At 35.1% G+C, this 13,429-nt stretch overlaps 2 protein-coding genes across 2 annotated transcripts; one reads left to right on the forward strand and one right to left on the reverse strand.

The window, feature by feature from the left end:
- Positions 1-5,264: 5,264 nt before the first annotated feature.
- Positions 5,265-5,747, forward strand: LOC130612855 (uncharacterized). Its single transcript, XM_057434198.1, has one exon. The coding sequence runs from the start codon at positions 5,265-5,267 to the stop codon at positions 5,745-5,747; it is 483 nt and encodes a 160-aa protein (XP_057290181.1).
- A 385-nt stretch (positions 5,748-6,132) lies between these two features.
- LOC130612517 (chymotrypsinogen B-like) lies at positions 6,133-12,275 on the reverse strand. The gene is made up of 8 exons (XM_057433837.1): positions 12,114-12,275; positions 11,615-11,731; positions 8,657-8,767; positions 8,410-8,466; positions 7,681-7,882; positions 6,976-7,196; positions 6,707-6,822; positions 6,133-6,400 (listed from the first exon to the last, which is right to left on the reverse strand). Exons 1-8 carry the CDS (start codon positions 12,166-12,168, stop codon positions 6,170-6,172), a joined length of 1,110 nt encoding a protein of 369 aa, XP_057289820.1. The 5' UTR covers positions 12,169-12,275; the 3' UTR covers positions 6,133-6,169.
- Between the last annotated feature and the right edge of the window lie 1,154 nt (positions 12,276-13,429).

Raw genomic sequence — 13,429 nt, forward strand, 5'->3', positions numbered from 1 at the left:
CCTTTATGACGTGTTGCAACAAATTCTTAATTATGAGACTTTGACATGCGCGTGAAATGCATCATGCTGCATTGACATGCGCGTTAATAAAGTTAACAGAAGGTGAAAAAAATCATACCAAAAAAATTACTGGTGTTTTTTTACCCAAAACACAGACAAAATAGTTATTGGCTTAAAATCAGGAAAGAACGGTTGGTTTTCGTAAATTAATTAAAGCGATTATCTAAGGGAAGACAAAAAAATTTATGTCAAAATCAATTTAAGTTCGATAATGATTCTCAAAACGGCGTTTCAAAAATAATTTGTTCCCGATGTTGTTTATACTAAACAAACTTTGTCTACCGTAAGTGAGGAAAGTGAAGTCTGTGACGAGAGTTAGGACGAATAAGATATGGAAAATACATATAGCCAGCAGTTGATATCAAGGGTTGTCCATAACTGGTGCCTTAAGAGAAGTAATTTAGCGATTTTTTGGTTGTATTCACAAAATTCTTTCCACGGTATATGCCAAAGTCAACCATTCGCTAAAAATAATTTTCGAGAAAAAAATATTAAATAACCAGAATGTCAAAATTTCTTGTCAGTACAAAATGATTAGGAATTCAAGTAAAAGGGCATAGATAGATTGATTCTTCCTCAACCTCGTCCCCAAGGTCTTGTGGCCCCTGAGCCGTTATTACAACTTATTAATAAGGCAAAATGTCTTGGGAACGAAGTTGATTCTTCCTGAGAGTGATTGAATAGATCATAGGAACATCATGTGAAATGGGCAGGAGGGGGGAGAGGTGATTTTCCAAATTAATAAAAGGGGGCAAGAATGTAAAAGTTGCGAAAATTTGTACCCGCGCGACAACTTCGTACCCATGGACCCTTCTACTAAACACCTTTTCTTTTATAGGAACATGCGTTATAAGAATATCTGGGATTTCTGGTTAAAAACAATGAGGTTATTGTTCAAAAGAATAGAGGGATAAGAATAATAACCAGCCTTGTTGGAATGTTAATATCTATAATATAATACCCGTATACGTCTGTCCGTCCGTCTGTCTGTCACGCAAAATGGTAGCTTAGCCGCGCAGGTAGCGAGACGCCCGCAATGCGGTATAAAAAGGTCGGCGAACACGTGGATTTTTCCACGGGCTAACGACTAGTTCTTATAAAAAAGCGTGTATTCATTAAATATGTAAGGCGAAATTATAAACATTTCTATGCTGATCAGACGAATGAACCAATCAAACTATAGATTATAAGACATAATTAAATCTTCGCGAGGCTAAGCGAATAGAAACCAGTTCAAAAGTGAAACATACATCTTTTCGATATAACCTGTTATAAAATTCAACTAACATTAATTTTATTTATTATACCAAATACACTTGCTCAAGAATGATGAGTTATAACCTTAAATACACTGTGATTCCGTCTATGATTAATATCTATCCAAAAATTTCATATTCTTCTTGCACCTTCCATTTCGAAAACCATCAGTTGTAATAATTGATTAACCCGCAAGTTTTGTAGTATAAAATTAAATTTTATAAAACACGATACTGGACTATTAAGCACTTATACAAATTCGAAAAAAAAATTGGATTTAAACGAAATAATTTAAAAACGCAAATTTTTCATCTGTCTTCATGTGTTTACACTTTTGCACCAAAAACATGCAAATTTTACAATTATCACCCTCATATTATACCGAAGTTATTAAGATTTATGCTTTTTGTCCATTTATAACAAAAAAATTATACGGATTTAAGAAATTTTTACGGATCCAAACAAATCCAAATAAAATTTTTTTGTAAACTTTTCTGTTTTTATGCTCAATTTCGAATAAACTTCCAAACTTTAATGTAAACATTAATCCGTATGAATTTCTATTTTTAGTAAACAGAGTCATAAATTCGGATAAATTAGGTCAAGCGTGAGCTCATCATAAATTTATTTGCTTGTCACGTGACTTTAAAACAGAAAACATAATATTCTGTAACTATGCATAATTTGTTAAAACCACGCGACAAATAGAAGTCAGAGTTTTTAAACATATAAAGATTTTGACCTTGCCAGCATCCAACCTTTCTTTTATCGTTTTCGCTTCCAATTCCCAGCAGCGGTCTTTTAATTCTTTTAAACAATGTCAAACGTTTCCGCTATTTTTCTGCTATTTAGTTACCATTCGTATGTCAACCTTTTTGCAATGCTCTTTATTTACAGAAAATCTTTCTTAAAGTGTGTTTTTATTGTTACTGAAATTATTATTGAAATTATTTACCCAGAATAACCTCTTCAGTTCATATTGGTACTGCTATCAACGAGGGTCCTGCAAAAGAGGTCCTATTGCATTAAAAGCTCCCATTTGAGTTACGAAAGCCGTGCAAACATAGCAATGGCTCATCTAGACAACCGCCTAAGATATCAACCCTATTCTCATGCTTAGTGCTAAGCAGAAAGGATAGATTCACACTTTTATAGTCTCTGGCATGACTCGACCCGGGTTTAAACCCGAGACCTCCCGCACTGGAAGCGAACGCTCTACCACAAGGCTATCAGTCGGTATTTGCGAACTTAATTTTTATTATTATCTTTTAATGCATACCAGGTTATTTCAAATATATCAACACACCAATAGTAACGACGTTAACAAAATAAATAACAAAGATTCAGTATATGTGATGGTGTACAAGATCAGAAAGGTGTGATCCAACTGAAAAATCAAAATGAATTCCTACTATTTTTCACTAGGTATCAATTACCCAGTTTGAATAAGTGCTAACCTTTCGATCAAAAAAATTAAATAAGCGCCCGAAGACCAAATAAAAGAACAGTCTAAATTAGCGCTCGAAGGTTTAATAAAAGAGTCTGAATAAGCGCACGAAGACCAAACAAGAAACCGAGGTCGGTTAAAAATCACACATAATGAAAAAAAAATTCAGTCTACCTGTTCCTGCAAAGAATGTGTCGATATTATACCGATAATAATTTCCATCCAGTTACACTTGCATGTTCGTAAATTGTTCATAAAACTAATTAGAACATGTTGTGTCAAAAGAGGGAAAAAAACTAGTCAAAAAGAATGAACCCAGCCTTCGACGTGTTAAAATTGAAAACCGTCCTCAAACTTTCTGCACGCTTTAAAATTTTGTCGAACATTCGGCATATCGGAAAAGTGGGATGCGGGATGACCTATCGGGATGCGGGATCCGGGATGCGGGATGTGGGATGCAAAAAATTCATCTCTATAATAATAGCCGTCGTCTGTCTGTCTCTGCGCAAGATGACACCTCAAGTAGCGAGAGATACGAAATGCGGTATATATAAAGGACGGGCACCCCGTGGATTTTTCCACGGGTTAACGACTAGTCTATATTATAATGCCCGTATACGTCTGTCTGTCTGTCTGTCACGTAAAATGGTAGCTTAGCTGCAACGGGCTGACATGGTTATAAGCAGGGACAATTCTATGCTAATTTTGGCTACAAGCGAAGGTTCAATTAAACATGTTGAAAAATATAGCCAGAGATCAACGCGAAACAGATATGATGAGTTCAAGAGGACGAGAATTTAAATTCATTGAAGAAATCCCAAAGGAATCGATGAAAGACTTAGAACTTTGCCCGCACTGTTTTTGCACCCCGGTTCTCAAAGGCATGGATGCCTAAAATGTATAATATATATATAAAAACTATGTTCGTATTTAAAAGTTCTTATATTCCATGCGTCACAAGTGCGTCACATATGCGTCACAAGCTATATGGTACTACGCTGTGAAGAAATTTAATGCTTCACATGCGTCACATCCAAAGTTTTAAAAGATTAGTACATATTTCTTAAAAAAAATGTTTTGACGCATGCGACGCATACATTTAACAGTTAAACACATGCAAAAAACCGAGTGACGCATTAGTGACGCACTGTGACGCATGGAAATTACAGCTAAATATCTTTAAAAACTTAATATTTTGTTCTGGCACCTTTGTGCTTTTGCACAAGTGCCAACCTTACATGCAAAACAAACATAAACAAGGTCTTTTTTCAGTGTGATCTTCCTTTACAGAGCTAAGCACTACCTTATTGGTACTAATTTTCTGAATTTTTGACGAAATATATATATACATGTACCCTTTCTTTCTTGAAAATGCGTATATATATATGTTTTTTTGCACGTAGTACTTTTCACGCAAAACATTTTGCGAGTTGCTTCTGCACTAAATTTTGCGCGCAAATAAATTTTTATGTTCTGTCTTAGAGACAAGACAGGACATGGAGGTAAAGACGCTGTGAGAAAGAGATTAAAGCAGGTGGGGAAAAAACCCACTTCTATTCGTAATTTTTTGATTGCAAAATAATTCAATTTTTATTGATGTACAAATTAACAACACAGAGAGATTGTAACACTTCATTGCAAATACTGAAACTAATGTCTCTTTACGATCGTGAAAAGTCATTTAACTGTGTTCAAAAATATGAAGTTAAATCGATTTTCTATGAAATGTTAATAGACGCAAGCTTTACCGTCACTACGTCCACGAAACGGAATGTACTTTTCGTTGTGCATATCCCAGCTATTTTGACCACAGTGCATAAATCTTAAATGGATAAGCGCGGTAAATCATTCTGTTATTTAGTACAGCAACTTTGTTAGTAGATGTAGCTGAGCAAATAAAAGTGAGTGTTTCCCATGTAGCACCCAGTACCCAGCACCCAATGAAGGTGAATATTTGCGTTCTGACTTTTTGGACTAGGTACAAGATTGTATCGCAGTGTTTTACTACCACTCATAATATCACGCAGAGACTGCTGCGATGCTGTTGTTCGTAAGAATATGTCTCGCAAAGTTCTGAACTAAATGTCACTTTCCTGCTGCATGACTTTTCTTCGAGAACTTCGTTATTGTCGATGAATTCTTCAAAATGCACATAATCTTCATCTTTAATGCATTTCTTTTTGCTTTTTCTTTTAACGTTGCTTTTTACTTTATCCTTCTGTCCAATTTTTTCTGTCATTTAAATGTTGTTATTTAGATGTGTATATTTTTTCAACAACCGTTTTATTTTTAAGCAGAAACTTTTACATTAATACACTCATATCTTTTTGTATTTTTTGTGTTAGATGAAAAAGAAAAAAAAAATCTTTTAACATCAAGTCACTAAATATTAATTCGATATTTTTTCTTAAACAGCTCTAGATAGAAACCAGAGAGCAGATGGTGCTCCCTTTTCTTAAACAGAATGCCTTCTTTAAATATATAATTGCACAAAGCAAAAATGTTTTTTAAAAAAAAAAGTTTGCTTTTTCGTGCACAATATCATAAAGTTTCGATTTTTTTTGAACGATCAAGCTATTTTGACCAAGAGCTGATCATTCATGAGGGAGAAGGAGGGAGAAAGGAGGAGGGAGAAGGGAGAAGGGAGGAGGGAGGAGAAAAGGAGGGACAGGGAGGAAAAAGAAGGGAAAAGGGAAGAGGGAGGAGGGAAGAGGGAGGAGGAGGAAGGGAAGAGGAAAGAAGAAAGGAGGGAGGAGGGAGGAGGGAGGAGGGAGGAGGGAGAAGGGAGAAGGGAGAAGGGAGGAGGGAGGAGAGAGGAGAGAGAAGGGAAAGGAGAAGAGAAAGGAGGGAGAAGGGAGAAGGGAAGAGGGAGGAGGGAGAAGAAAGGAGAAAGGAAGGAGGGGGGAGAAAGGAGGAGTTTCTTATGTTAGGACACTTTACTCGTTTAAAGTCAACGAGTTATAGCATGAGAGGAGACTGTTGACTATTCACCTTAAGCGAAAAAAATTTTTTGGCGGATTTTGCAGCTTTTAACAAAATCCGCCATAATAAATCACGTCACGTCTAATATTTATTGTCATTCGCCGAATTAAAAACGGATAATTCCGTCAAATTTACTTGCAGTTTTGTTATGTTCGTTACAATATTTTAGCCAATCAACGTGCATCTCTATTCGATAAAACCTTCCACTTTGTTAAAACGTATTGAGACTGTCATCATCAATGGCTGGAATCTGCAATTTTTTTAGTAAAGTACTGATTGTTTTATCGAACTTTACAACAGATTTATTGATGAATTTACAAAAATAACCATTACACCAAAAACAAATTATGGAATTTTTTAACACGATACGAATGAAAAACTTTGGCTTGTTTTTTCAAGTTTTATTGTAACAAATATTTTTAATTAATTTGTAGCCATCTTGTTGTCGATCCAATCTCTTAAGTACGAGATTCTTGCAAAAACAGTGTACGCTTCCGCACTGCTGCATGATCCGGATCCCCAACTAACAGCACCATGCAACACCCAACTGCCGCCTGCACCTGTTTGACATACAAATGGACCACCACTGTCACCATGGCAACCTCCAGTAGGATTCAATGGACCATGACCAGCGCATAACATCCTGGGTGTGACCTGGAAAAATTTAGAACGTGTCGTAAAATTAAGATGTTGTAAATTTTCAGAGAACTTTCATCGGAAGGACATTCAAATCGTGCATACAAAAATTAGTTTTCGCTCCCACCCTTCCCTTCAAGAGCCAACCATAATGGTTCCTCATGTTAATAAAAACATTGTCCACCTGATATACGATTTTGCTTCCTTTAGCTTATTGACAGAAAGCACAGGCCTATAATCTAGCTATAGCCCAACCTAACTGGTCCATATTGTCGCCATTACAAAAAATAGATGCGCACAAAGGAAGCCATGATATAAAATTACCGGTATGTTTGTAGAGTTGGTGTTGAGAGCTCTGCATTTTGTGTTCTCGACAACCGGTAATTTCGCCTGTTGCAAAACGTTGTGCATTACATCAAACGGCATAATCTTCCCCCAACCTGAAAAAAATATTTTTTTCCTGCTATTTCACTGTGGCTCGTTAGCTGCAAAGAAAGGTAGGAACTAAGTTGTCACATTTATGCAAAAAAAAGCGCAAAAAGAAGTTTGATTTAAATGGAATCGAATTTCTTAATAAGCATCACTTTAGTTACCTGTGATGTAACAAGTTGCTCCCACCGAGAGGACTTCATCTTTTGTTGGTAGACAAACAGAGGAGATGTATTGGTTATCGAAAGGAACTGGTCGATTCAATTTGATCAATGCAATATCATAATCCAATGTAGAACGATGATATCTTTCGTGAGCAAAGATTTCAGACACACCAAGTTCGACCTCTGATCCTTCATTTTGATTGAAATCATGATCTCCCACACTATGAGGGAAAGCGAGATGTGTACACTGGCTCTTTTGTTTAACCCCTAAAGATACTAGGCTTTTTTCAGGCCTATCTAAATCTGGCCCAAAACCCTCTAGCACAACTTTTAATAGGCTATTTCAAATGGCATCAAGCTTGGAACACTTATAGTATGTCATTAAGGACCAAAATGGCAGCAATAAATTTTGTTTGGTCAGCACTTTTTCTATGACGACATCTAAAGCTTCAAATTAGCCCAAAATTCCACTATTGCTTAAAGTTTAATTACATTAGTTTCAGAACAAAGTTATCTAAAACAATGTTCGATTTTAGGGTTTGTACTTTACATATCGCTAAATAAAAAAATTGACTTTTTTCCAAAAAATGAGACTGTCCAAGCTATTTTGAGCCGCGCATGTTGGAAGCACTCAATCATATTGAGCAGTTAATAGGAAAGATTAAAGAGTCCTAGGTATGAATTTGGGACAAGGTGTATACTCACATAACTTTGAATTCTTTTTTTAAATCTTCTTTTCCTGACACACAATGTGCTGCAGTGACGATCCAGAAAGGACTTATAATGGATCCACCACAATGAGGCTGACCCATGAAACGTATTAAAATCTGCCATGGCCAGGAGCCTCTCTTTGCGTCAACACCATTGATGACTCGACTAGTCTGGATTTTTGGGACACCACATTGACCTGAAAAAGAGACAAGAAAAAAAAAACAGTTGATAAAAAAGGGTACGATCTCAGTTCGGTTCACCAAAACAAGATAAGGTGAATATTACCACTTTAGAATAAAATACATATTCGTTAAACTTCAAAACCTTTATCCATTCAGGGTAATGTAAATGAAAAATGCATATAATGTCATGGGAATGAAGTTTCTACATTAACTGGCTAGTAAATCACAGTATTAGTAAGAGGAAAAAAAGACTTGTAAAAAAGTGCTCTTCTGAAATCACCCCACATCCCACTCATATCTCATTTCTCTCTCCCAGCTATTGAAATAACCGACAACTTTAGTTAGCGTTTTTACAGCGGTCTCTTGCTTTCTCGCACTTTGCTCCCTTACTATCACCTTGAAGCTAACTTCTTCACTTTATCTCGAACAAGCTTTCCGACCCCTTGCGAATTCGAGATGAGAGATTTAATTGCAGTCCGCAAAATGCTGATAAGCAGTGTGATCTTTTCCCTGAAGAGAATGTTTGCAAATAAAATGTTACCTGCTGGAATAACTTTCCATGATGGAGTTGGTGGTGGTGGTGGAGTTGTAGTTGGTACTAAAATGCAAGAAAAGATCTCTGCAACACTTGCGGGAGACAAAATTATATATCTTTATGTCACAGATTCGCATGTGTGGCTTTTGTTCCCTTCTAAAACTGCGATATGCAAGTTAAGAGAGATGTACAGTGAGAGAGAGGTTAACTTTTGATAACCGTATAATTAAATAAAAAGATTTTAGTATAATACCAGTACAGAAGCCACATGTATGAGGGCAGTTCTTCATCATATAATCAATATTTGACGCATCGTTACAAAATGATCGACGGGAACTACAAAATCTGGATTTGTCTTCGCATTCTAACATAAAACGTGTAGAAAACAATCAGCAGGCCGGATATACAAACCCCAGGGTTTTCTTATTTAGTTTATTTCTTAGAACGCTATAGCACAAAAGCAAAAATGAGGTCCTGGGGATGAGGTTGGTTAAAGAAACTCACAAAAGAGAAATATTAGTAGAAATATATGGCTCAGCTCTTACGCAGCTGTTCTGAATTATTTATGAAAGATCTAGAGCCTTTAGAAAGTGCTCTTTTTGGCACACACACACAGGAATTTGCACGTCCTCACTGTCGCAAAGAAGTGAAAGAATACGACTGTTATTTCCGGATTCACAGTTTGCTGTGACGGCGTATGTATGCCAGTAGCTTTACTTAATTAAGTAATAGTCTGAACAGGCTTTTATAAAAAATTATTGTTGCTTGGAAAAGTTATCTTGAGTAATTAAAATTTTTCAGTGGACAGGAAAGTGAGAACAAAAGGATAATCAACAGCTGTGTATGTAGAAATTACATTTGCCTTATCAGGTCAAAGCCGTTACTTGACATTTTTTCAAGTGTTTTTCAAGTGTTTTTCAAGGTTGGACCTTTTTGACGTTATTTCTAAAATATTCACAAATCAAACTCTTAAAATCTTGAAGGGTGTAAAGCTGACACATTTCTAACGCCGTATCTTAATGAAGGGTGGGGTTTTTTTAAGTAGTGTCATGTAAAAAAGGGAAAAAGATATACAAAAATCGAATTTTAAGTGGGGGTATGTCAAACTTAATTAAAATTTTCATTAAACAGATCCAAATTTTTGTAATCAATTTTATGCTTATTTAAATCTCTTCTCCAGGCCATTTACGGATTGATTTTGTCTTAAAATAAAATAGCACTGGGTATGATATTGACGGCTAATAAAAGCTCGAATAGCAACGACAAATTCAATTACCTTGTTTATATACATGGTCCTTGCTAATGGGATAATATATCTTGCATTAAAAAACCTCAATCGTCGCCAAGTTCCCTTTTCGCATGCTATTAAAATTTTATTTTCGCTTTTCTTAGCTTATTTAATTAATGATCAAAAAAATTGTGGTGAAAATTTAATAGGTAATTTGTGTCCTCCGGTAATGAGAATCGCCATGAAAATTAGGACAGGAGGCGGATGGAAGGTAACCAAGCCTCAGAATAAAACTAAATGGCAGTTAAAAAAAAACGCTGTCTTTTTTACCGAGTTTTTTTAACCAAACATGTGCTGAAGAAGTTTTAAATACCACACTATGCATTTGAATGCACGTGGAAATGTAATGCTTGTACTGGTAATAATGTAATCTCTGCTTATAAGAAACACGGTTTTAAGAATCGCAAGGCTAAGAATATAAGAACACTGGTAACTTACAAAATAACGCAATTTCGCAAAGTTTAAAATCCAAATTTTGTTTAGCATTAAATTTCGGGCTCAGTAACGTTTCCGTGTTACTATACACATTTTTTTAAAACTTTTTCCTATTTTTTGTTTTGTTTGTATATGTTCTGACGACTGCAAGTGTATATTGTCTACACTGGATGTACAATCTTGTACTAAGGTGTACAATCTTGTACTTAGGTGTAGGTGATTAATTGTTGACGTCAGCAAAATTTATAAATTTGCCTTTTTTGAATTCGGCAATGTGTACTTTACACTTTTTGGAGTAGCCTTTCAATTTCATTTGAGAGAGATTAATCAGGTTTTATTTTTCGCTCATTTTTAGGCTTCCTGTAGTATTTCGGGAAAGCGTCACGATGAACATTAGTAACAAGGCTGCTACATAATTATGGTTTGGCCATGCAACCTTAAATTGGATAACTCCAACATAAATAATGTTAAAAAGTGTTTGTAATATTTCTACAATAAAATATGACTGAAAAAGAGCATACGTTACTTTCGTCTTTGAGAATCAACAGTTAAAAAAACAAGGGCCCTCGTAAACAAGGACCGTTTTAAACATATAACCTGTGTTAGATTTGGGTCGTTAGAAAAAAAGAGCCTAAAAAGAATCACCTATAAATTGTTACCGCATTTTATCATAAATCATAGCCGCTATTAAAAAGTGGGGAGCTCTAGCATACTTTAATCTTTTAACATGCGCTTCCACATGCTTTGACATTGGTGAAAACAAAATTTGTCAGATTTTACCGACACTGTTTTTAATGAGAGAAAATGTTTTAAAGAAGTCAACAATGTTTAGAAGCCAAGCAAAAAGTTTTTATAGCTTTTTTTCTTTAAAAATAGGGAAGGTTAACCCTTAAAAAATTGATTTAAAGGACTTTTCAGATGCGGTCTTTTTTATGTCTACATTTCAGCAGACACTTTTTCAGCCTGAAATGTTCTGATTGTGTTCTTCCGAATAAATGAAAATGTGAAGTCAATTTTAACGATTGATGATAAATATTTTTCAGATCAGAGAAATTGGATAACATCATCTATATTAGTAGTATATAATAATATATAATAATATAAAAATACAAAGAAATGAGTAACTATTCTAAAAGAAATGTTTGTTTGTATAATTCTAAACTATAATATTTTTAACATGTTTTGTGCTTATAACAACTGCATCTCACCCTCGTCACGAGGGTTTTTTTTCTTTTTGTTATGAGAGGGTGATCTGCATCTCAACAACCTTATCAGATAAAAGAAATAGAATCCAGTGTGGTGTGCACCAAAGAAATGTAACATACAGCCTCTTTTAGTGCCCAATCCATTCAACTTTCTTTTCAGTTTACAGAGATATAATTCTATAAGACTTGTTCGCAATCTAAAAGTGGGTTGGGTTGGGTTGGGGAGACGGGTAGGAGAAAGGATTACACGTAGGCTAAAAAAAAGAACTGTTTCTTTACTTACTTGGGCATAACTCACAAGTTCGTTTGCAGTTCATCTCCATATACACTTTGTTCATTGGGTCGTTGCAGTATTTCTTCCATGTTATACATTGCCATGTGGCGTCTTCACAAGGGAATGCTGGAAGAGAAATGAATGTTATAGGTAATTCACACTGTTGGACTAAACCATGGAGAAAAAAGAGATTAAGGAAAACTTAAAGGGAGGGGGTAAAACGATGAAATCAAAATAATGCCATTCCCTTTCATAATTTAGGTTTTTTTTTACACTTATGCACGAACATGCTTAAATAAAGCCCTTGTAAAATAAGAACATTAAGCCTCACTAAGAAATTATACTTTCTTATAAAAAAAGGAAACGTGTATTTTTAGGTCGGTACAAAGTATCAATGCTGAAGGCTATAATGATCATTTTTACAATAAGAATTAAACATATATTAAGACTGTTTTTTTGTTTCCATGATCAGCTATGTGTTTGCTTTTTAGTTCGTGTATCTACTTACGATTTTCAGCTTTCACAGCTACGAAACACAACACCACAATGATAAAAAAATTCATCTTCACTTTCAACCTTTCATAAAACGAATAACATTTACTAAAACTTTCGCATAATTTTAACGGTGATGAAATAGACTAAACATCGAAATATTGCTTTGTTTTCAAAAAGGGGGGTTATGTTCTGAATTCCGTAGTTAAGTTTGCTTCGCAACTTTCAAACGGAATGTTGCATTTAGTTGATAATTCAACATTTGAGTATTTGAAGTGAAATCCAACCTAGTCCTTATTTTCCTCAATAGCGTTTTTCTTTTGGCTGTACTTGGATCGGGGAGGGCGTGGAAACGAAAATGAACGAACTGTACACCAACTTCTATGAGGGTATATGTCATAACGTTGTATCTTAAATCGTATACTAATACATTACATGTGCTCATTTCAAAAACAAACTTTTGTATAAACCTAGTTTCCAGCTCTCAAATATTTTCCTTCCTGATCGCCAACTTTTACTCAAGTTGCAGTTCAATGTTTTCCGTAGAAAAGCAAAACCACACCCCTGGGGACGAGTTTGTTTTTGGTGCTTTATTCGTGTCACTAAAGGAAAATACTTTACGTATAACCCCCCTGGTTTTACACATCTAACAAATTCTAGTTTGATCAACTGTATAATAATTTGATTTAAATTTTTATTTCGTGCGCCTTAGAAGTGCAATGTTTGCCCTGAAATCACTTCGAATGATCAAATGCAAATAAGACCCTGTTTACACAACCATCTGTTTTATTTATAATTAACCCATGTAATATTTTTATTTAGTAGTTTAAGAAGTGTGTATACAGCTTTAAAAAGCGTCGGTGCAACCTTTCACCTTTAAAAGAAAGTCTGTTAAAATATGCGGTTTTTTAGAAGTTTCTGTGAAGCACTGAAGAAACTAAGCTTTATTTTCACTCCAAAACAAAACAAAATAATACTGCAATTTGATTGGCTGTTCTGCTTATTCTTTTGTTGTGATAAGATATTTTATTCCTGTTGTGGAAAAAGTTAAATTTAATTAAAATTCTGGAAATTAGTTTCCGGCCCAGTTCTCGAGTAAATGAGTTTCCAGTGCCGGTTCTCAAGTAAATTACTTCACTCGCTGATCTTGGATGATTTTGATTTCAGCATGTACGATTTATTTGCTAAAGAATTCTAATGCATGAGAATTGCACGATGCCCATCTCGAGTTTCCGTGCTTCAATTTCGCCGACACATTGCTTTATAAAAAGCACAGCCAGGGTACCCACTCTCAAGAGAGGACAAAAGTGTGGAGACTAATCGATGAGTCAT

The sequence above is a fragment of the Hydractinia symbiolongicarpus genome, chromosome 10, assembly GCF_029227915.1.
Source record: "Hydractinia symbiolongicarpus strain clone_291-10 chromosome 10, HSymV2.1, whole genome shotgun sequence".
NCBI classification, from domain to species: domain Eukaryota; kingdom Metazoa; phylum Cnidaria; class Hydrozoa; order Anthoathecata; family Hydractiniidae; genus Hydractinia; species Hydractinia symbiolongicarpus.

Excerpts from the sequence above, each read along its gene's own strand:
- LOC130612855 (XM_057434198.1), top strand. The coding sequence starts at position 5,265 with ATGTTTTTTAAAAAAAAAAGTTTGCTTTTTCGTGCACAATATCATAAA.
- LOC130612517 (XM_057433837.1), bottom strand. The coding sequence starts at position 12,168 with ATGAATTTTTTTATCATTGTGGTGTTGTGTTTCGTAGCTGTGAAAGCT. Across the intron at positions 8,768-11,614 it reads AACTTGTGAGTTATGCCCAA|AATGCGAAGACAAATCCAGA; the intron begins GTAAGTAAAGAA and ends GTTTTATGTTAG. Across the intron at positions 7,197-7,680 it reads AAAAAAGAATTCAAAGTTAT|TGTGGGAGATCATGATTTCA; the intron begins GTGAGTATACAC and ends TTTCCCTCATAG.